This window comes from Lampris incognitus, chromosome 5, assembly GCF_029633865.1.
Source record: "Lampris incognitus isolate fLamInc1 chromosome 5, fLamInc1.hap2, whole genome shotgun sequence".
In the NCBI taxonomy this organism is placed as follows: Eukaryota; Metazoa; Chordata; class Actinopteri; order Lampriformes; family Lampridae; genus Lampris; species Lampris incognitus.
In genome coordinates, this window is record NC_079215.1 from 16564462 (window position 1) to 16588882 (window position 24421).

At 43.7% G+C, this 24421-nt stretch overlaps 1 protein-coding gene across 1 annotated transcript; it reads left to right on the forward strand.

Moving 5' to 3' along the window:
* Positions 1 to 666: 666 nt before the first annotated feature.
* On the forward strand, positions 667 to 19345 carry LOC130112454 (equilibrative nucleoside transporter 2-like). The gene is made up of 12 exons (XM_056279801.1): positions 667 to 698; positions 1029 to 1110; positions 2604 to 2743; positions 5419 to 5558; positions 6830 to 6964; positions 10180 to 10277; positions 10844 to 10919; positions 11295 to 11416; positions 12738 to 12846; positions 14193 to 14278; positions 15477 to 15673; positions 19111 to 19345. The coding sequence occupies exons 1-12, from the start codon at positions 667 to 669 to the stop codon at positions 19220 to 19222; spliced, it is 1329 nt and encodes a 442-aa protein (XP_056135776.1). The 3' UTR covers positions 19223 to 19345.
* The last annotated feature ends 5076 nt before the right edge of the window (positions 19346 to 24421 follow it).

Genomic DNA, 24421 nt, shown 5'->3' on the forward strand with positions numbered 1-24421 from the left:
ATGACCAGCATCACCAAAAAAAAAAAAAAAAAAAACACATTAGTCACATGTCTGAGTGAGAGAAGGATATAACATTGAAACAGGATAACAAAATTATATGAATTCTCATGCTACTCAAAAAGCAACAGCATGAAAGTTACTGATGTTTCCCTCTACTTTTCACATTACTCGTGTTTGACCAAAGTTCATGACTTTAAGACCCAAAACGATTCTTTCTCCAGTTTGAAGAAAATGTAATGAAACAATATGTCGCAAGACCTCCCAGATAGCAGACACATTTGGGCCTAACCTGGGGCACTTTTGGTACTTACGGCTCCGTTACTGCACTGGCACCTGTCGTGTGGGCCAGACGTGGCCCATATGTAATGAACCGGGCTTGACTTGGGTTACAGCACATACTATGTGGGCCAGATGTGGCCCAAGTGTGGGTGAGTTGAGGCAGCCACACTCACCCTGAGTCGATGCCGTCCGTCATTCAAGGCCAAATGTGGGCTGTGAGATAACTGCAGGTGTAAGCCATATTTCAGCCAAAAATTCTTTGCTATCTGGGCTGGTAATTCATACCTAACAGACTTTTGTTTATTCATTTATCAAAGAAATCACGTATTACTCTTATCTAGAGGTTTCTCCCATATGTTTCTTCAGAGGACTGGCTAAGACGCAGCGATGCCAAGTGACAAGAGTCTTCCCGTCGACCGGTAAGTTTTGTACAACGTGAAAAGCTAACCGGCCTGTCTAGCCTATCAGTCTATGTTATTATCATTTTAACTCTCATTCTGTACGTCCCTGTGGTGGTCTGCATTTCTACTTGACCTGTCCCTAAGCATGTCTTTCTCTCTCTCTTTTTTTTTTCAGTCAGTCTATCTGTGCATCTCTGATCTGTGTCTGCCTTTTTTTATTCAGTTTGTCTTTTGTTTGTTTGTTTAGTTTGGCCACCTTAATTCCTGCCTCTACTTCTCTGCCTTTCCGCCTAATGATGCAGCTTATCATTGGTGATTTATGGCTTTTTTATCTTTTGTGTTTAACAGTGCTTATTTTACTGCGGTCATCATCTTCATCCTCGGCCTGGGGACTCTCCTGCCATGGAACTTCTTCGTGACTGCGTCTCAGGTATGAAAACCTCAACAGCGTCTTAGTCACACGGTAACATCACCGTCCCCCTTCCCAGGATGAGCTCTGCTAAAAACTGACCACCCACTTTTTCAGCAGCCCAGGTTCAGGAAGTAAATTTCCTATTCGTTTTTGCCATGGACACTTCAGGAAAACCCTTACGTAAAGTGTTTTAAGCCTCGAACCGACCCAACCTGCTATGAGATGAATCATGGCCTTATAGCGATTGATTCCTAGCAAAAAATATTTGAAAAACAGGAAAAAAAATAACATTACAACACTGTGTACTATGTCACTTTAAAAAGGAGCGAAACCATTGCAGCTGAGGATATTAAGTCCCTTTCCCCCCCACTATCAACCACTTTCAATCGACCTTTCCGATGGTGTACATCTTGGCTTTCTTGTATATAGTGTAGTTTAGGATTTGTCTTCTCTTCATCCCTTAAAAAAAGCACGTCATGACTCCTTGTTTTTACACCATTTCACCTGGATGACGCCACCTTAACCATTTCAGACCCAATTTTAACCTTAACCCTCACCCCGATCCTGTTCCAACCCTTAACCCTCTAATCTTAACCTTAATCTTGACCTACCCTTAACCGTCATTTTTACCTAATGTCAACCCACAAATCGGGTGTTCCCATGTCCAACAGAAAACTTGGGGGCGCAATGTAGATGATGTTACATTGTAACGCTCTGACTTCCACCTGCTCAACTTCGGAGTGGTTTACGTATCCATGGTAACAGCAATGTCTGTGATTGGTGGAACTCAGTAAAGGACTATGGGTAGTGTAGTACTTTACTGGGAATTCAAAAGTTAAACAAAACAAAAAAAATCTTAAAAGTGAAGTTGAAATCCAACTGACTTAAGACAGGAGTACATGCCACTGATTCACATTCTCATAGCTGTTAAGTCCGCCTTGTACTTTTAAGACATTATCTAATATAACATTTCCTATTGTGACCCTAAATGGGATTTCTACATCCACAACTCGACTTTTCAGCTAAAGTGTGATGTAAATTTCATGTCCCAATAAAGGATTCTGGATCCAGACCTGTTTCAGTCTATTGTAAAAATGCAAAGGGGTGTGAAATAATTGCCATTAACCATGTCCAATGCTAATATTGACTCTTTTCACGTTTCAGGATTGCTCTTTTATGCATTTCTAGATTAGCTGAGGTGTATTATGATTTGCTTTGATGCTGCATAAGAAATTGTTAGCAACTGTTAGCGTATCATGAGCTGTATTTGCCCCTGAAGATAATACTGAAAAACTCTATAATTCTGAAAAGCTCTAGCACTGAAAAGCTCTAAAGAAACTATAATTCTTTTTAGGTCAATTTCCAAAGACAGTTACAGTAACTTTATCACTGCAAACTTTTCTGGAGCCACCATGGTGAAATAGAATCACAAAGTTTGATATCATCAATAAGGATCATGATTAGCAAATGAGTTCTGAATGACTATCATTCTTTTTTTTTTCTCCTTCAAGTATTTTAATGATCGACTGAATGTGTCTACTGTTACCACCAATGGGCCCGTTAAAGACTACAGGTTTGACAGCTGGATGACCTTGCTTTCCCAGCTACCCCTGCTCATCTTTACACTGCTGAACTCCTTCCTCCTTCAGTGGTAAGTGTAAACATAGCCTCCCTGGGAGCTAGCCAGTTATTGCTGTCATGTGATGTCATGTGCATGTGAACAATTCATGTTATACTGATGTTTGATTGATGGAGCCTTACTGTGCATGTAATGTTTAATATATGCGAGTATTGCCACATGATGTCAGGAGTGGGATTAGCAAAGTTGCCGAGGATATTTGGAGAACTTTTTGAAAGACAAGATGGCTAAATTTTCCTCACCGGATCTGTTGAATTTCACAAGACCATCGGACCGCCCTGATTGGAAGCAATGCTTTTCGAGGTACAGGACTGTTGGCAAGCTAATGGAGGGAGAAGCCCCTGACTGCAGTGTGCAGTTCGGGATGGTGCTCGATGTGGGCAGGGTCAAACATTTGACTGCCCACATTGCGCACTGCCCACTTCCTCTAACCACTGTTGAGCACAACCAGAAGCCTGCTCCATGCTCATTCAACTCTAGTGTGGAGTGCGGAGACACTCCCAGGAGGAACCGCAAACAGAGGAGCAACCAACAGCTCTGGATGAACATTGCAACGGTCCACCTGAGCTGTGTGTGAACACAGGTGATTCGCCACTCAGCCACTGTGACACTCGTAGACCATGGGATCGTTCAGTGTGATGGTTCTATTACTACCAGGTCCAGACAAGCTGTGAAGCCGCCGTCCCACTTTGACCTATAGGCTAGAATTGGGTTTGATGTTCCCGGGGCAGAATAATCCCATTTCATCCCAATGGGTTTTGGCAGTCTAGCCAATGCCCAGGGTTTAATGGTTGTTGTTATTATTGTTCTAATTGGGTGGGAAGATGGCAGTGTGAACTCATTGCAGCAGCCTCACCCACTACCAGTGTGGGAAAATGGCAACGCAAACTTATGTTTGCGGCGGCCTCACCCGGTACCATTCGTGCACTGTCTTTGTCCACGCCTGCGTGTAAGTTTGTGTCTTCGTTTGATGGCTAGGAGAGCTGGTGCTGGGTCGGCTGCTAGAGCTTGGTCTGCTGTGTCCTGTGGGCCCAGGGACCATGGCCCTGCCTGGAGCTGTCCCTGGGGAGGGGACACCAAGGGCTGTCTGGTGGGACACAGAGGTGGGGCAGGCTGGGCTAACTGCTGGCCCATGCAGACGAGCAGTTACGGTAACACTGAGGGTGATCTGGCGACTGTTTTTGGTGTCGTCGTGTGGGGTGCGGAGAGGTGTGTCGAGAGTGTCTGGCTGGGAGAGCTGGTGTTGGATCGGCTGGGGGAGCCTGGTCTGCTGCATCTGGTGGGCCCAACTGCCACACTGCACACGTTGTTCAGGAACGGTTTGAGGAACATGATGAAGTGTTCAAAGTGTTGCCCTGGCCTCCAAATTCTCCAGATCTCTGATTGAGCATCTGTGGGATGTGCTGGACCTACAGGTCCGATCCACGGTGGCTCCACCTTGCAATTTACAGGACTTGAAGGATCTGCAGCTAATATTTTGGCACCAGATACCACGGGACACCTTCAGGAGTCTTGTAGGGTCCATGCCTTGGCAGGTCGGCGCTGTTTTGGCGGCACATGGAGGGCCAACAGCATAGCATGTCAGGCATATTGTTATAATGATTTGGCTCATTAATTTATTGGCAATATAGCCTTTTTGAAAAGGCAAAAACTAAATTGCCAATCCTTAATACATTTTACTCTTTAGCCTATTGTTCAAAATTTTCTTAATTGATGTTTTCATAAGTACATGCAAAATTCTAAAATTAGTTTGTAGTTTAGAAAAAAAATTTCCCCGTAATTCGTGTATCCGTCATCTTCTACGGCAGAAAACAATGCATGTCCATCTTCTTCTCTAGCTAACATGATGCACATCAGTCTTCTACAGCGGAAGACAATGGATATGCATATTACAGAAAAACAGTTAAAAACCTTAATCTGATTTTTAGGATTTTGTGTATATTTGTGAAAACGTTGGTTAAGAAAAACACACACACAACCTCACTCTTGTCATTTCACCACTGTTTTGTTTTTTTTGTTTTTTTACCCTCTTCAAACTGTGAGTGGGCAAAGAGGGAAAGTAACTCTAAAAATATTCATAGTAAAAATATGGATCCTTTTCTTTCTAAAAGCAGAAACAGGACATTCAACAGGTAAAGATTTCTACAGTCTCTGGAAGTGAAAGATTTTGACTTTGTTTGGCTGGCTCTGAGTTTCATTTATCCCACTGGGTCTCTGAATAACTTAGTCTCCGCCTGCCGTCCAATGACTGCTGGGATAGGCTCCAGCACCCCGCGACCCCAATTGGGATAAGCGGCTTATGGCTTTGTTGTACTGTTTTATTTTCCCTTGTGTCCCATTGCATTGTGATGAGCAGTGTGGTGTAATGGTATGGTCTGTGTTGTTTTGTATTGCGTTGCATTTTGGTTTGCTGTTCTATGTTGCATATCATTGGCCTGAAGTGCTATGCTGTGCTGTGGTGTGCTGTGCTGTGCTGTGCTGTGCTGTGCTGTTTAGCTTTGCATTCTTTGAAGTGCCATTCAGGTATGGTATGTTAGGTTGTGATATGTTTGTGTTCTGTTGTGTTGCATTTATTTCATTTGCATTTTGTTGTATAAAAATGTCTTGTTGCATAGTGGTGTGATGCATTATACAGTGCTATGTTATTATTTTACATTGCTCTGCATTGTTTGCGGTTGCGTTGTCAGGGTCAGAGAGCGGGTTCGTGTTGCCTTCAGCATGCTTTCCATCCTCCTCCTGTTTTCTCTGACGGCTGCAATGGTTCATCTTCCGCTATCTCCAGACTCCTTCTTCTCTGTCACCATGGCAACCATCTGGTTCATCAACAGTGAGTTCACACCATTGGCGACTGGCGGCAATTTAACTGGGTGGGGCTTCTGTCATTGAGGCGCTGTGGCAAAGCACTGAAGGTCACTGCTTAAACATACAATTGCACACACAGACAATGTTTTCCCAGCAAGTAGCTACAATGGACAAGTTTAACAGTTAACATTGCCATTAGCCAGTTTGAATACATTATTTTAGAGGCCTGCACTGGCCCAAAACAGCCTGATCCATGTGACCAGCCAACAGCTGTTACTTTGTCTAAACCTGTCCCGGATGAAAAAACAAACATACAAAAATTAATTCACCTCTTTTTACTGAAAATTGACAGTCTGTTGCTTTTCCTATGTCAAACACATGTACATTTAGACACCAGAGCTCTATGATTGACTGATGTCTGTTTATCAGTTGGTTGATTGATGCTCAAACCGCATGTAAGCACTTGCACAGCGGAGCAAAGTAAAGCAGGATGATTTTTTTCAACTCACCACCAGTTACAAGAGCTGAAACCATTAAGTTAGCCGATGCTGAACCCATGAAGGAGCACATTATCACGTACACAGTAACAGTTATCAGAAAAAAAGTAAAGAAATTAACTAGAGCTGGGTAGCAAAGTGGAGCTGAACCTGACATACCAAGTTTGTGTAAAATCTAAAATGGCCACTGTGCAACCGAGGCTGACAAAGTTCACCTGAGACTGACAAAATACAACCGAGGCTGACAAAGTACAAAGCACAACTGCCTCTGAGAAAGGGCAGCTGAGTCTGATGGATGTTGAGCTATGACTGACAAAGTACGGCTTAGACTGATGAAGTAGAGCTGATTCTTACATAGTAGAGTGGAGCCGGACAAGTTAAGTCTGAGATGTCTTAAAACTGCCACCGTTCACACCTTTTAATGAATGTTGCTTATGGAGGAACATGAAGAGTAAATATAATTCCCAATTCACAACTGAGCCTCTACTACTTATACTATTACTACTACTTTACTACTTCTACTACTATCACTACATTTGCTTCTATTATTGCTGTTACTATTGCTAGCGCTATCACAACTACTACTACTGTATCTACCAGTAACTCCAATACGTCTATACATCTACTGCTACTGCTAGTACTACTATTAACACTATCACTATCCATGCCACTAATACTATTACTACTACTACTTCTACTATTACTACTGTTGCTACTGCTACAACTGAAACAAATAATGGAAATTATGATTATCATCAAAGTGTTTTTAAACATAATTCCTCTGTCTATATGTGTTCAGCCTTCAGTGCAGTACTCCAGGGCAGCCTGTTTGGACTGGTGGGACTGTTACCTTCCAGATACAGCACTCTGTTTATGAGCGGCCAGGGTTTGGCAGGGATCTTCGCTGCCCTCGCTATGCTTTTTTCAATCTTAAGTAAGTATTGAGTATTGCACTCTCCTTGTTTCCATAAGGTTAAAGTTTTTTGTTTTTGTTTTTTGTTTTGTTTTGTTTTTTTGACAGTGGGGCCAGTCAAATGGAGTCAAATCTTTGGAAATGGTTTGTAAAGCTTGTCTTCTTTACAAGCCATTTGGGAGGGTAACCAACCATTGTGTTCAGGTCCCAGGGTCAGTTTGATTGATGAAAACTTTAACCAAAAAAAAAAGAAACGAAAAAAAGCTCAACAACATTTTTTACTGTAATGAAACTGAGAAGATTACCAAGTAAAATTTTAACAATGGTGTGTGGTGACTGTTCCACAGTTACAGATAGGTTGTCTCTACTAGACAGACGTGTCCATGAGTTAGAGCAGCTTCTTTCAGCTAGGATTATGTTAGAAGTGACAGGCAATTAGCCCTGGGCCTGACAACAGACCTGCTATTGCTAGCACTAGCTCAGCCTCGTCGGCTGATGCAGCGGAGTTTGTCTCTGTTTACTGGTGTAGGAAGGCTCGAAAGAGCAAGCCACTGGTTGTGTGGCCTGGTCTGCAGTCACCTATCCCGACTGCAAACCGGTTTTCGCCACTCACCAGCCCTGTTGGTAGTCCTATCAGCCAGCGTGCTTCTCCCGCTCCTGTCAACAAAGTAAAGCAACATACGCAAGTGATAGGAGACTCCATCACCTGCAATATTAGATTAGCTTCTTGCACACACAGTATGCCTACCTTTCTTCTTTCCATCATATCAGCCAGATCGGTCCCTTTACCAGTCATAGTGTCAACATTCATTCGACTCTCACCTCCACACTCCTACATTTCCTCCTCTCTAGCTGCCTCTGGACATGCCTTCCCTCTCTCCTTCTCCTTTGCCCTACAGTAGCATAATTTCCAACCTGCACCCTGCTGGTTAACAGTACCGGTGGCGGTTGTTGGTAACCCGGGCCTTGACCGATTCGGTATGGAAATCTTATTTATGATCCGCATATTTGATTTGGCAAAGATTTTACGCCGGATGCCCTTGCTGACGCAACCCTCCCCATTTGTCGGGGCTTGGGACCGGCACTAAGAATGCACTGGCTTGTGCATCCTCGGTGGCTGGGTTAACTAGAATCCTAACTAAAACTAGAAAATTTGTCCATATTACACCAATTCTTGCCTACCTTCAGTGGCTTTCTGTCCATGTTAGATCAGACTTCAAGGTGCCCCCGCTGACTTATAAAATCCTAAATGGGCTTGCCCCATCTTACCTCCCTGATCTCCTTAAACCGTAGATTTCATCTTGAGCTTTTTGCTCTCAAAATGCAGGGCTGCTGTGTGTATCCAAAGTTAAAAAGAAGTCACCTGGTGGCAGGGCCTTTTCCTATTGGGCCCTGTACTTGTGGAATAACCTGCCTGCTGCCATCAGACAATCAGAGTCTGCTGTGTCCTTTAAATCCAAACTTAAAACTCACCTTTTTGCCTTAGCCTACAATTAGTTGCCTTTGAGTGCTTCACAGCCTGTACTGCATGGCAGGTTGGTTTCTGTCTCAATGAATTTACCAAGCACCGCTCTGCTGATGAGATTTTTGTTTATAGATTATTGACTATTGCAAACTGTTCTTTTCTCTAATGTCTTTTCTCTCTCTCTGAATGATGTCATCTCCTTTCTCTTCTTTGTGTGTGAATGGTGTGATGTGAGTCTCCCTTGTGTGCACGTGCTGTCTGTCCTCCTCCCAGGTCTCCATGGTGATGGTGGTTACCACCTGGACACTGCTGGCATTCCCCCCATCACATTTTGTTTTCATATATCTTGTAAATCCATATAATTTGGGGGGGGGGGCATCCGGGTAGTGTAGCTGTCTATTCTGTTGCATACCAACACGGGGATCGCCAGTTTGAATCCCTGTGTTAGCTCCAATTTGATCAGGCGTGCCTACAGACACAAGACACAATTGGCCGTGTCTGTGGGTGTGAAGCCAGATGTAGGCATGTATCCTGGTCACTGCACTAGCGCCTCCTCTGGTTGGTTGGGGCGCTTGTTCAGGGGGGAGAGGGAACTGGGGGGAATAGCGTGATCCTCCCATGCACTACGTCCCCCTGGTGAAACTCTTCATTGTCAGGTGAAAAGAAATGGGCCGGCAACTGCACATGTATTGGGGGAAGCATGTGGTGGTCTGCAGCCCTCCCCAGATCGGCAGAGGGGGTGGAGCAGCGACCCAGATGGCTCGGAAGAGTAATTGGCTGGATACAATTGGGGAGAAAAGGGGGGGGGTAAATAAATAGATCCATTTAATTTTGTTATCCTGTTTCAATATTATACCCTTCTGTCCTCTTACTCAGATGTGTGACTAATATGTTTTTCTACATGGTGATGGTGGTCATGTGGCTCAGGTCCTGCCTGGGCCGTTCCGATGGCATCTGGACACTGCTTGGCATCCACCTCATCATATTCTTTATATATTTTATAATTCCATTATAATTCTGTTATCCTCTTTCAATGTTGTATTGTGTAAATTGTGTAAGCACAACATCCATTGTACGTTGTCCGTCTTGGGAAGGAGATCCCTCCTCCGTTGCTCTCCCTGAGGTTTCTTCCCATTTTTTCTCCCTGTTAAAGATTTTTTTAGGGGGTTGTTCCTTATCCGATGCGAGGGTCTAAGGACAGGATGTTGTGTTACTGTAAAGCCCCCTGAGGCAAATTTGTAATTTGTGATATTGGGCTACACAAATAGAATGGACTTGACTTAACCATTGTTTTGACAAAACCTATGACAAAATGTAATGACATTTTTGTCAACGGGTCAAAAAGTAATATAAATATGTCAGAAATAAATGATTTGGCAATTGAGTCATGTAAATATTTTTGATGTAATGATGTTGAGCAATCACTTTGAAAAGTCTATACAACCCATAATGAGCGCTGGTTAGGCGTTGAGAGGTGATCCAAACAATTGCAAATGATTGCATTGGTGCAGCAGTGCAAAGTTTGCAAGGTGGGTGCACACAGGACTGGATAATGTTCTCAGAGTGGTTATTATTATTATTATTATTATGATAATAAAGTATTATTATTTTAATAGCATTATCAAAATACGCCCTAGGAACAACAAGAGTAGTAATGACGATAATAAGAACTGTAACTATGAGACATCGCTTTTTTCTGTTTTTGATAGAGAAAGTCTGCTAGGCTGGGACTGAGATGATCTTTCTCTGTCCCCCCTCCCCCCCCCAACAGGTAATGCAGATAAGAGGACTGCAGCTCTGGGATACTTCATCACTCCCTGTGTGGCCACACTGGGAACGCTCATCTGTTACCTGTTTCTGCCACACCTGGTGAGGAGACTGGCTTATATATTCAAACCTCTGACCAAGACCCCTCCTCTCCTGACCAGTGGACCCACTGGTTGAGGTTTGCGTGTGTGTGTGTGTGTGTGTGTGTGTGTGTGTGTGTGTCTGTACCAGAGGAGGAAAGAAATGTTCTTGTAGCTCAGAGTTGAAATTCCCTATAAGACCTTCTCAGGTTCAGACTGTTTTTTTTTTTTGATGATGTTTTTCTCAGTGACGGAAATGAACTGATAACTAAATCAAAACCTACTATGTAAAATAAAAAAGATGAAACGTTCCATCACCGTTTTTGTTTACCAATTAAGTAATTAACGAGCTAAATTATGAAGTCATCTAAAAACGGGTTTCTACATATCTGTCTGCCTGTCACCCCCCCCCCCCCCCCAAATCCTGCTTTGGAACCAGAGATTGATTTCGTTTAGCTATCCGCTCTTTTTTGTCTGGTAAATATTTCTTCCTCATAAGTTTTTTTCCAACAAAATACCGCTGGGCTGTTTCCGACACAGTGGTGTGTGGGTTCGTGTCATCTCACACCCGTTTATTCTTGTCTGCAGGAATTTGCTCGATTTTATCTGAACAGGAGTCAGAACAAGAAAGAGGAAACTGAGAAGGAGCTTTTCGGCAGTGGAGGTCAGTCTTTCTGGAATGCTCTTCTGTTGGTATGGTAGATGGTTTGGTGTATGGGCAATGTAGTATGTAAGTAACATGGTATAATATATGGGCATAGGTTGTTGATTATTTAGCCATAGCAAACTCTGCATAGTAGTGACACACCAGTTGTGCATACGTGCACTTGGCCAATAAAGTTGATTCTGATTCTGTACCGCAGTTAAAATGCTTTAACACCAGCACGGTTCAGCGGTTTCAGCACAGTATAACTGAACTTTAGCCAGCACGGTTTATTTAAGGTGATGTAGGACTAAGTCTGAGGTCTGTTCCACTGCTCATGTCCTACTGAAGCTCTTTAAATCATTCTCTGCCTAACTGACAACGTTTTCTTTTAAGATAAAACAGCTCTGAACGACCACATTAAGGACGTTGAGGCCAAAGCTCTGGAGAAAAGCAAGTTCATTGCCGAACTTCCGGAGAGCCCGAAACGTTCCTCTGTCCCGGCTGTCTTCAAAAAGGTGAACGTTTACCAAGTGAAGGTCGTGGATTTCTATGTGGCATAATCACATAGGAGTGACACTGATATTACCACCCTCGCATGAAGTACTTTTATTTGATAATACATGATCTACTACTACTGCTACTACTACTACTACTACTACTACTACTACTACTACTACTACTACTACTACTACTACTTTCGGCTGCTCCCATTAGGGGTCGCCACAGCGGATCATCCGTTTCCATCTCTTCCTGTCCTCTGTGTCTTCCTCTGTCACACCAGCCACCTGAATGTCCCCTCTCATCACATCCATAAACCTCCTCTTTGGCCTTCCTCTTTTACTCTTCCCTGGCAGCTCCATATTCAGCATTCTTCTCCCAATATACCCAGCATCTCTCCTCCACATATGTCCAAACCATCTCAATCTTGCCTCTCTTGTTTTGTCTCCAAACCATACAACCTGAGTTGTCCCTCTAATATGCTCGTTCCTAATCCTATCCTTCTTCGTCACTCCCAATGAAAATCTTGGCATCTTCAACTCTGCCACCTCCAGCTCCACCTCCTGTCTTTTCACCATATAACATAGCTGGTCTCACAACCATCTTGTAAACCTTCCCTTTAACTCTTGCTGGTACCCTTCTGTCACAAATCACTCCTGACACTCTTCTCCACCCTGACTGCACCCTGCCTGCACTCTCTTCTTCACCTCTCTTCTGCACTTGCCATTACTTTGAACAGTTCACCCCAAGTATTTAACCCCTCTGTTGTCTTATGGGTCAAAAAGGCCCATAACAGTGTTTAACAGCAAAGAAAAGACTCTAAATGATATTTTTCCCACCTGAAATTTGATGACTTTTCCTTGAGTGACCTCAACATTAGAAAAAGTGAAACATTGTTTTTGTTTATATTTCCATGAAAGCTGTACACCACTAGGGTACTAAGATTCTTCTTTCTCATCCATCTCACACCCAACTGGGTTAATAATAGTATTTAATTTTAATTAATTAATTTAATTTAATTTCCTCAGTGGCCAGGTTAATTTAATAATACATGATAAACCTCGTATTATTTCCCCATCACTTACATTTGGCAACCAGAGTAAATGAATAAATGTGCACAACAGCGTACCAAATGTGCTGATCAGTCAGTGACAGTGAACAAGAGTGTGTCATTGTCTGGCCTTGTGTGATGAGCCATAATTTCATCAACAGCATTTAAAGGGTAGCAACCCCCATGTAAAAATAGAAGTACTGCAACATTCATACTGATAAATAATGTCAGTTCCATGACCTGCTTAATTTTACTCATAATACTTGAATCTTACATTTTACCCACAGATTTGGTTGATGGCTGTCTGTGTGACGTGTGTGTTTGCGGTGACGCTGGCCGTCTTCCCTGTGATCACAGTCAAGGTGCAGACGGTCTACAAAGAGAACTCCGCCTGGGGTGAGGCACTTGCAGCGTAGACTGTTGTTGTCCAGACATGAACAACAAACATACTGGCTTTTTTTACAGGCACATCGTAAAGTAAGGGCGTAAGACAATATCAATACGTTTGAGCATTGCAACACTCTCACAATATTGTATTGATTTTCAAAAAACACAAGCAATTCTGACAGTGGCCCTACTTTATTGTGTTGTTCACATCTCTGACCACTAGGTGGCATGTGCAGTATTGTAACAGAGCTGGAAAAAGAACGGCAACAGCAGGCCGGTGCCAAACTAGCTAGGGCTCTGATTTTATGCATATTGTGGTGCTTTTACTATGACAGTTTTTCTGAAATTTTGTCAAAATTGTTATATACTGCAGTGTTTTTAGTATCACAGTATTGTGAATTGTAGCTGAAAGAAGAAGCATTGTGAACTGTGACACTTATTGTGATGTTCATGTGTTATGACATGAGCCGTATTGACAAGTTCTTGCCAATACACGGCCCTATCTTGAAGCCTGTATGAATTCACAAAACATTGTAAGCTTGGAAGGCTAGAGTTATTAGCGGTAGATACGAAGTCTTAAAGTTACATTCTTGAAGATTTCTGTTGTGTCAGCGCCTTTCCCAGCGCCAAACAGAAAAACGCTGGTTGAACCGGGGTTAGTGACTAATGTTGATAAGGGCCTTCTACCAGCTTCTTAGGTCATATCTACTTGTTAGTCACAACTTCACTTCTTCAAACTCTCCACAGCCTGCCTTCTTATTTTGCACTTAGCTGCTATGATGAAGATGTAAAACAATATGTGCAGTTTCATTTTTCATCGTTAAGTCTTACCAGGCAGAAAATATTAAAGTGCAACTGCAAAAGCATTTGTGATTTGGATATTCATGGATTAGCTATTGCCTTTACACCAGCTATAAAAAAAATATCAAAAAGGACATTTGCTTTCATACAAATCCTTAGTCTTGTAACTTTGAATTAAGTCTCCAGGATGGTTGGTTAGCTAGAAAATGCTACGATAGTATTCATTCATTACCACCAGCACAGGCCAAAGAAGGGAGAATGTTTGGTAGGTATAGCAAGCTAACAAACACTACTGGTCACCAGGGATTCTTCTACACTTGTGATAGTTTATCACAATAACCTTCCACCTGGATCACTGGTCTCACAGCTATGCATTTTAATCCCGCATGAACAGAAATACATTAATTCCAGCATCGCTTTACTATGATATTCCAGGGGGGAACGTAAGAGCTTAAGAGCACCCAACTCCTGTGTGCAGAACTACGCAGCTGCAAAGTTTGTAACATTAAGCATAAGTAGAAATAGCAATAAGCCTTGTTCACTATCCCCCACAGACAGAGTATTCACCTGTGTTTGCTGCTTCATCGTTTTCAACGCCATGGATCTGGCCGGCCGTAGCGCCCCTTCTCTCATACAGTGGGTGAGTGTGAGGCTCCATTCCAGCCTACATCCTTTGTTACAAAGAGAAGAGATTAGCGGTATCAAATCAGCACCCCAAACGACAGTATTTTGTTATGACAAAATTAAGGATGCACGATGTTGACATTTTTGCCTATATCAGATAGCAAATAACATGGCAGATAGCATAGTCATGTCAGCAAATATGGATACTGATAGTTTTTTGTTTTGATGCAATACTACCATGTTTTTTAGTTTCCACCTCCTTCCATCTATCTGTATCTGGTCCGACAGCAGTAACAGATTTTTAAGCAATTACTGGCCGATACTGATAAGCTGAGCAATAAATTGTGCACCCCTAGCCAAAATAAATGTGTTGTTGCTCCAGCACTAACATTTAGCTGCCAGGGTGAATTGCTGAATGTGCACAAAAATCTACCAAATGTGTTAATCACTAAAATCAGCAACAGTGTAAAGTAGTTGGTGTCACTGCTAAGCCTCGTGACATGGCTTGCTGGTTTGAAAATGTAACCTCGCCTGGGTGTCCGGGTAGCATAGCGGTCTATTCCGTCACCTACCAACACGGAGATCGCCGGTTCGAATCCCCGTGTTACCTCCGGCTTGGTCAGGTGTCCCTACAGACACAATTGGCTGTGGGTGTCTGTGGGTGGGAAGCCGGATGGGGGTATGTGTCCTGGTCACTGCACTAGTGCCTCCTCTGGACGGTTGGAGTGCCCGTTCATGGGGGAGGGGGAACTGAGGGGAACAGCGTGATCCTCCCCACGCTCTACGTCCCCCTGGTGAAACTCCTCACTGTCAGGTGAAAAGAAGCGGCTGGCGACTCCACATGTATCAGAGGAGGCATGTGGTAGTTGGATTGGCAGAGGGGGTGGAGCAGTGACCGGGACGGCTCAGAGAGTGGGGTGACTAGTCAGGTACAATTGGGGTGAAAAGGAGGGGAAATCCAAAAAAAAATGTAACCTTGGTTCAGGTAATGTCTCAGATCAGAGACGTGTTTCCCAACTCAGAAAGTCCTTAAGCAACAGGATGATGGAGGACTTCCAATACATTATAAGGAAGGCTAATGGCGCCTTGCAAGTAAAAAGCTGTAATACTGGTAATCATTGTTAAAAAGGGCATCAACACCAGTGTTAAATTGGTACCACCCTGATAAGTGTATTCCCGGATAACTCCCCCTGTATGTCGGTATCCTCCCACAGCCATCCAAGGAGAGCCGTCTTTTTCCAGCAGCTGTGTTCTCCCGTGTGGTCTTCATCCCTCTTCTCATGATGTGCAACATCTCTGGCTCCAGCCCGGTCACACTCTTCTCTCATGACTCCGTCTTCGTCACCATCATGGCGCTCTTTTCCTTCTCCAATGGTTACTTTGCCAGCCTCTGCATGTCCTACGCGCCCCAGTGAGTACCATTCTAACCAGATGACTGTCCATGAACGGTGTTGTCTCTTAGGCCTGTGGAAAAGCACCAGCCGCACTGTATCTCATGCTCAGCTTTACAAACAGTGCCCCTTAGTAGCAGGTTTACAAGTAACTACAATGGAAAAATGCATGAATATTCTTTGTCCTTTAGGATATTTGTCTCGTACAGTCTTAGGTGGAACAATTAGCTCCATGAATACATCAGAACATCTCAGGGCGAGAACAGCAAATATTTTGACACAGACGAGGCCTCACATCATGTTGCCCTGACAAGATGGAATGTAAACACAAAAAGCTGGGTTACAGTCAATTATTGACTAGTCTTTATAAGGCACAGAAATGTGAGTCAGTTCATCTCGACACAACGGTTATTGAGAGAAACGTTTCATCATTCATTTCAGTGACCTCTTCAGGCTCAACTGACTGCAGGTATCCCCACCCTGATAAACAGTACAGTGGCATAACGACCGAAACCAACGATCAGTTTCATATGCAAATTACCGTGACCATTAACTAGAGTTTCAATGGCCTATTCACAGTACTATTCACATGGTACGATTCACAGAGGATTGGGGAATGTTTGCAATCACAGCATTGTAAAATAGTGAAAGATGTACTCTTACCCCCCCCCCCCCCCGTTCAGGGATAGTCATTCCCTCTTCACATAGATGGCCTCTTTGACTCCCTGTTCAAACCTGTCGCCATCTTGTAACCTTTCCCCAATACTCTGTGAATAGTACACATGGCCGTTGTAACTCTAGTTAATGGTCACACCAATTTGCATTTGAAACTGACCATTGGTTTCAGTCGTGATGCAACTGTGTTGTTTATAAGGGTGGGGTCACCTGCAGTCAGTTGAGACTGAAGAGGTCACTTAGATGAGTGATGAAACGTTTCTCTCTCAGTCCAGATGAACTGATTCACCTTTCTGAGATTTTCTTACCTGGATTGTTGAGCATGCATCAAGACATAGTCTTTATATGATGACCGTGTCGTTAAATTGGTCCAGTTTGTTAAAATGGAAAGTTATCATGTTGCTGTCTGTGATGCACAACCTGGGAGTAGCACAGCATCAACCTAAGCAGCTGCGATAAAGTGACTTGCCCAAGGGCTCAATGACACTCGCGTCATATCTAGAATTCTGGTACGAGCAACCTCCACTTCTCAGCCCAGACCAAACCGGGATCGATTTGAGCTGGCGTCCCTCGTGGCTCACCTCTGTCACTAGGTTATTGCCTTGTCCAGGGCCTTAGATAAAATTTCTATATATGATTTCCACAATGCAGATTGTACAAAACACCTAATGGAGACTTAAAAACAGATTTCAGATATTTACACCAAAGTGCATGGAATTTGGAGATTTTGGGAGATTATTTTAAAAGTTGTGAACATATTAGGGATTTAAAGTTCTTTTGTCGCTCTCCTTCACAAAAACCTTGTCATGCCTCTGACTTTGTGGACATGATTGTTTGCCTCACATCGTCATACACATCAGCAAACACACATGGTTTGTTGTATGGGACAGAGTAAAAGAAAAATCAGACAACAATGTCAAAAAAAATTAAACATTTTGTCATTTTGGTTTCGTTTTTACTATCGTAGTTTAATACAGAATCTTTCTTACAGTAGAAAAGGATAAAATAAATAAAAATCTGAATAAATAATATCTCGAATAAATAGTATATTCATGTATCTCGGGGTCTTGCTCATGAGTGAGGGTAGGATGGAGCGGGAGATTGACAGGTGGATTGGTGCAGCATCAGCAGTAATGCGGACGTTGTACCGGACCGTTGTGGTGAAGAAGGAGCTGAGCCGGAAGGCAAAGCTCTCAATGTACCAGTTAATCTTCATACCAACCCTCACCTATGGTCATGAGCTTTGGGTGGTGACCGAAAGGATGAGATTGCGGATACAAGCGGCTGAAATGAGTTTCCTCCGTAGGGTGTCTGGGCTCAGCCCTAGAGATAGGATGAGGAGCTCGGACATCTGGAGGGAGCTCGGAGTAGAGCCGCTGCTCCTTCACGTTGAAAGGAGCCAGTTGAGGTGGTTTGGGCATCTGATTAGGATGCCTCCTGGGCGCCTTTCTTTGGAGGTTTACCGGGCACGTCCAGCTGGGAGGAGACCCCGGGGTAGACCCAGAACTTGCTGGAAGGACTAAATGTCCAATCTGACCTGGGAACGCCTTGGGATCCCCAAGGAGGAGCTGGAGGGCGTTGCTGGGGAGAGGAACGTCTGGAGTGCCCTACTTAGCTTGCTGCGACCGCGACTCGACCCCAAAGAAGCAGCTGAAGATGAGATGAGATCTGAATAAAATGAGGACAGTGTCAATGATGGGAAGCACCATTCTTACATTGTACCCTTGGTGCTGTGTATGTGGTTAGTGCCCCCTTGTGGATAATCTTCAGCCTGCTAAATGTGAGTTACATGCCAGCTCCATGAGGTGCTTCACATCTTAAAAAAATCAATAAAATGAAACCAAGAAAACCGAAAATGAGAGAAGAAAAAAAAAGGAATTTGGGGAAAAAGTTAGCCCAGTTGGCCGTGCCCGGTAAACCTCCAAAGGGCAGGGCGCCTTCCTTTGGAGGTTTACCGGGCACGGCCAACTGGGAGGAGACCCCGGGGTAGACCCAGATCTCGCTGGAGGGACTACATGTCCAGTCTGGCCTGGGAACGCCTTGGGATCCCCCAGAAGGAGCTGGAGGGCGTTGCTGGGGAGAGGGACGTCTGGAGTGCCCTACTTAGCTTGCTGCCACCGCGACCCGACCCCGGAAAAGCGGTTGAAGATGAGATGAGAATTTAGGGGAAAAATACAATGGATTTAATCACTCTTCATCATCCCACCCTTCTCCTATTTTTTCTGTTTGGTAGTCCTTGCTGTCATGTAGGGTTCGGTCTGGGATCTGGTTCACATTTGCTTGGTGGATGTGCGGCGTCTATGATAACCTGGCTGTCTCTGTGTATTCCCTGAAATAATGTTGTAGTGTAGTGTTGTCGTGTCCCTGCATTTGATTACACAGATATAGACGTCACTTCTAGAAAATCTGGATTCTCACTTGATGTCTCTCTCTTGCTTTCTGTATGTTTCTTCTTTTTGTCCTCTGTCTCACCGTCTTTCCATCTGTCTCTCAGTCATTCTTCCTCGCTCTCTAGGGTCGGTGGGGTCAAAGTAAAAAAAAAAAACTACTCGCCAGATTTTACTGTCATGACAACAATGTGTATTTGAATTAAATTCTCTCTCTCTTTTGCCCTCTGAAAAACCCCATTTGCTTGTTTGTTACTTGCTGTCTGTTGCCTTTCCTACCTTTTAATTTGTCTGTCTGTGAGTCTGTATGTTGATATGTCCGTCTCTCTGAGGTCTACAGATTGTCCAAAAAAAGAAAGACTTACTGTCTGTCTCTGTTTGTATCTGTGTCTCAGGTTTGTGCGGTCCAAGGACTGTGAGACGGCGGGAGCACTAATGACCTTCTTCTTGGCCCTGGGCCTCTCCTTGGGGGCCTCCCTTTCCTTCCTCCTGGGTAAACTGGTGTAGAAAGGACCAGCAGACTGGGACCATTTGACCACCGGTACTGCAGTCCATTTCAGTGGCATCAAGATCAGATTTGATGCAAAAGAGACGCAAATATTTTTTCATTTGCCTCATGATACTCTAATATTTTTGACAAACAACAAAACAACTTCAGACAGCAGGTTAAGAAACATAATACTACTACTACTACTTTCAGCTGCTCCTGTTAGGGGTCGCCACTGCAGATCATCCTTTTCCATCTCTTCCTGTCCTCTGCATCTTCTTCTGTCACACCAACCGCCTGCATGTCCTCCCTCACCACATCCATAAACCTCCTCTTTGGCCTTCCTCTTTTGCTCTTCCCTGGCAGCTTCATATTCAGCATCCTTCTCCCAATATACCCAGCATCTGAGTTATGATCCACATATTTGAGGATGCACTGGCTTGTGCATCCTCAGTGGCTGGGTTGTTAAGAAACACAATACAAAATAATTAAACAACCCATTGAATATTTACGTAAACCCAGCCACCAATTTGAATTGCGATACCTAATAACTTATTAATGGACAAAAATGGAGGATTAACAGGGGAGGGACGACCTGTAGATAGATGAAGTAAGATGTGATGATGCCCAGGGGAGAAAACGTGACATCGCAGCAGCCATTACTAGATTAATACATGACTACAGATCATCTACAAACATCTACTTCATGCCAATTTACAGCCAGCAAGTGCGCTTCCTGTTTGACGTTGGTTGACCTTTGAGGAACTTCCAGATGCGTCATTGTTATAGATGGTCACTGAGGCGCCCGGGTAGCGTAGCGGCCTACCACCACGGGATCGCCAGGTCGAATCCCCGTGTTACCTCCGGCTTGGTCAGGCGTCCCTACAAACACAATTGCCCATGTCAGCGGGTGGGAAGTTGGATGTGGGTATGTGTCCTGGTCGCTGCACTAGCGCCTCCTCTGGTCGGTCTGGGCGCAGAGGGGGTGGAGCAGCGAACAGGATGACTCAAAAAGAGCGGGGTAATTGGCCAGATACAAATTGGGGAGAAAAAGGGTGAAAATTGAAAAAAAAATTAGATGATCACTGAAACAGTTAAAGGGATTTTATATTGAATTTATATACAAATGTGTTTTAGTTCATGCACTGCCGCCTGATGAATGTATTTTCCCAAACCCCAGCAGGCACTTCTGCTGATTTCTCTTTGAGCATTTAAGGCATTATTCGTTGGATTACATTTTCCTCATTGTGTGGGGTTTTAGGATTGTTAGATTTTATGCAATATTTAAAAGACATTTTTATACTTCTGAACTCTTTCATCCCGCGTGGTATTTCCGAACCAGTCTATTTTTTACAGATCTTGTATTTGCAAATATTTATTTGTGACCGTTTTAATACGGTGAGACAGGTTTTATATCGCCTTTGAGGGGATTTTTATACAATGAAATGTTCTTTATAATTTCTGCTTTTATGATAAATTGCTAAACTACAGTCATATGTAAAATTGTTTGCTTTATGTGAAAATGGGTGTGTGGTGGGGTTTTAAAAAGATTTTCTGCCATGCAAATAAAATGCCACGTTATCTTAGCTCGCTGTAGCAGTGCTGGGTACTATCTGTGACTGTGAGGGCTTCTCTTCATAGAGGCCAGTTTCCCACATGTCTCCCTCTTCTCTCTCATGGACTGATCATCAGTGTAAACCTCAGCCTCCTCGGGCCAATGAGAAGAGAGAGACGATGGACAGAGCGAGACAGATGAAAAACAACATAAAACGGCAGATGGACAATAACAGACAGAAGGACAGAAAGAAAATAACAGTGTCGTGAAAAGGTATTTCAGGCAACAGGACTCAGGACGTAGATTGGGGCTAGTAATCCAAAGGTTGCTGGTTCAATACCGGCTCCTCCAGAGAGCGTGTCGAAGCGTCCTTGAGCAAGACACCGAACCCCTAACTGCTCCTGATGAGCAGGTTGGAGCCTGGCGTGGCAGCCTCCACCATCAGTGTGTATGAGTGTGTGTGTGAATGTGAGGCATATACACTGTGAGGCATATACACTTTTCTAGTCTACCGACCACTGAGTGGTTGGTAGACTAGAAAAGCACTATATAAATGCAGTCCATTTATTTATTTGCCTCCTTTCTGATTTCCTCTATTTTTGCATTTGTCAAACTGAATGGTTTCAGATGTCTTTATGCATGTTCAATAATCCAGGTAAAAAATATCACAGAGTTGAATCAGTTCATCTAGACACAACGTTTACTGATGATTCATTATTATTCATTGAACGCTCAATAAACGCTGCGTCCAGATGAACTGATTCAACTTCCTGTGAATGGTTTCAGATCTTCATACAAAATGTAATATAAGACAAGGAGAACCCAAGTAAACAAAAAAATACAGTTTTTAAATGATCATTTCATTCATTGAAGGAAAAGTTATCCAGTATCCATATGAAAAAGTAAGCGTCCCCCTGAACTTAATAACTGGCCGTGCCCCCTTTAGCAGCAACAACTGCAGCCAAACACTTGGTTCACATCGCTGTGGAGGGATTTTGGTCCACTCTTCTTGCAGAATTGCTGTAATTCAGCGATATTAGAGGGTTTTTGAGCATGAACTGCTTGTTTGAGGTCTTGCCACAGCACCTCGACGGGGGTAAGGTCAGGACCTTGACTAGGCCCACTCCAAAACCTTCATTTTGTTTCTTTTTCAGCCATTCTGAGGTGGGCTTGCCCTTTTGTTTTGGAATCATTGTCCGCTGGGGGAAAATTTTGGAGAGCTGTGTTGGGTAATTACACTATCATTTAAATTTTGCACTCGTGAAACTTGAGACACCACTTTCCAATTTAAGGAAAGAAAACAGGATAAACCAAATTAATCAGTCACAGATCTGAAAGTTGTGAATTCTCAATTCAGGGATCTCTAGCTTGGCTTCAAAGCAACACACAAACACACACACACACACAAAAGATGCTTAACATCACCTCAGATGAAGAAAATACGCACAACACCAACTTGCTGTCAATGGGAATATGTATTGACTAACTAATGGGATGAAGGAGCCTAGTATATACTTGTATACACTTGGAGCAAGTAGTGAAAGAAATTAAACATGAATGACTGAACGAATGGGGAAATAAATGAAGGGATGGATGAGTGAATGGGCATCAAACTAACAAGTTGTTGCCGACAGAATGAATGAACTAATTAATTTGAAGGTTAACGACATCTGAAATGAATCTGAACGAATTGAGGGGGACTAAAGCCCATTGAAAAAATGGGATAATTTAGGACAGCTCTGTTGCATCAACTCTCAGAACACATGGAAGCTTGGATGGGTAGCAGGCTTTTCTGGAGAACATTGGGAGTGCTGACGCAGATTTGGTGCCAGTGGCGGCTGGCCAGTACAGGGTGCCAGGGCGCCGCCCCCTTCAAACATCAACAGATGAAAATCTACTCAAACATGTTAAATATAATTTAGTTGTATAATGCAAATAATTGTGAAATGAAATTGTTTTTCAGTCTGTGAGCACCTGTCAGCAGCCATTAAATATTGGTTCCAAATGGCATTTGGTTGATTTCTGTCTGAACACATATACTTCCTGGGTGAGGGGCGCTGGCCAATCTGGGTGAGGGGCGCTGGCCAAACGATACCCTATGTAAACCCTCAAAACTTTTGGCGAGCACGTGACCTGAGGCTGCAGGCTGCTGTCTAATTGGTTTCTTCAGATGTGGGCGCCCCAGATACTCCCACTTTTATTGGCAGCGAATTGATGTCGTTGTAATGTTTTTTAATCTAATGTGATTGGACAATTCCCATGGCTGTCAATCATGTTCACACCCACCACGACGCCTTGTCTCGACTGTCAATCATCCACCGTCTACGAACCCTGATACAATCTATAGGCTACATTGTCCTTAATAACTCTGTGACTGTGTGGACATTAAAGCAGCTGTCAGGTGTGCTGCGCCCAGGTAAACTGCGCCCCCCCCAAAACATTTTTTAGCATCAGCCGCCACTGGACTTGCCATGGTGGCAGCCGGAGAAGAACCGTTGTTTCTGCGGTGTTGGGTGGCTGAAGGTTGCGTCAAGCTGTTTCCGGAAGACATCGGGGCGTGCTGGAACAGGCTCGGTGACCTTCGGGTTGCCTTGGCGACAGCTGTAGACGATGAGCCGCTTTGGAAGAGTTGGTTCAGACGCCCCGTTTAGAGAACCGGTCCGCGTTGGAGACGCTCCTCTCAGCCTAGACAACGCGGGAGCAATACCGCGGGTCTCGGTACCGTTCGGGTCCCGGCGCGCTCACTGAGAGTCGACAGAGTCCAGTCCCGTGTAAGAGCTCAACTCTAACCTCAAAAGTTACCAAAAAAAAAGTTTCGAAAACGGAAATGGCGACAATATAAGGTTACACAAATATGTGTGGCACACTGGCGAGCAGCGTCTAAACGGGATGTCTGGGCTTCCGGGCAGCGTCTGGAGGTTGCTCGGGGATCTGCAAAGACAAACAAGCCCACGTGTAAAGAGAGGAAAGGCTTCTGAAAGCCAGGACGCGAAGCTCCGGACGTGTAGTACCGAAAGCCGAAACAAGAGGGAGAGAAAAGTAAATATCCAAGAAAAAGTCCTGCTCGGATGGCGTAAACAACTTTTGTATTTGGAGGTGGATGTCAAACGAAAGAAGACACCCAGGGAGGCTGTTTCGTCTTTAAACGAATAAGAATAATCTTATTAATGTCCTTGTCCACGCTGGCTCATCATGGAAGTCTACGGGCAAACACTTGGAAATGACATTATATCGATCACACACAAGTGAATATAGAATAAGGACAATAAATCCCCAGTTCTCTAAACTGTGGCCAGCACCAAGTAGAAGTAGATTGCGTTTCAATCCAGAGCATTACTAGAGAATGCATTAAATGACTGATTCTAAAGAAAAGAAATACATGAATGGTCATTGGGCTGTCAATAATTCGCACACTTGTCCTACCAGGGGTGGGGGGTCACTAGGGGACAGTGTGGTCACACAGCAAGCAATACATTAAATCTGGATTTTCATGACTCAGCCATTTCATATCGCACAGATATGGGGGTTTGAACTATTCTTCATAAAAACATTTTTTGAGTAATATGAACTGGATTACTAAATGAACAGTTGATCCACATCAATTCAGACATGTACACAACTACAGACATGTACACAACTACAGACATGTACACAACTAGGGAAA

Bases quoted from the DNA above. Each gene is read 5' to 3' on its own strand.
- LOC130112454 (XM_056279801.1), top strand. From the start codon at position 667: ATGCCAAGTGACAAGAGTCTTCCCGTCGACCG. The intron at 699-1,028 runs GTAAGTTTTGTA...TGTGTTTAACAG, and splicing joins AAGAGTCTTCCCGTCGACCG to TGCTTATTTTACTGCGGTCA. The intron at 14,279-15,476 runs GTGAGTGTGAGG...ATCCTCCCACAG, and splicing joins CCCCTTCTCTCATACAGTGG to CCATCCAAGGAGAGCCGTCT.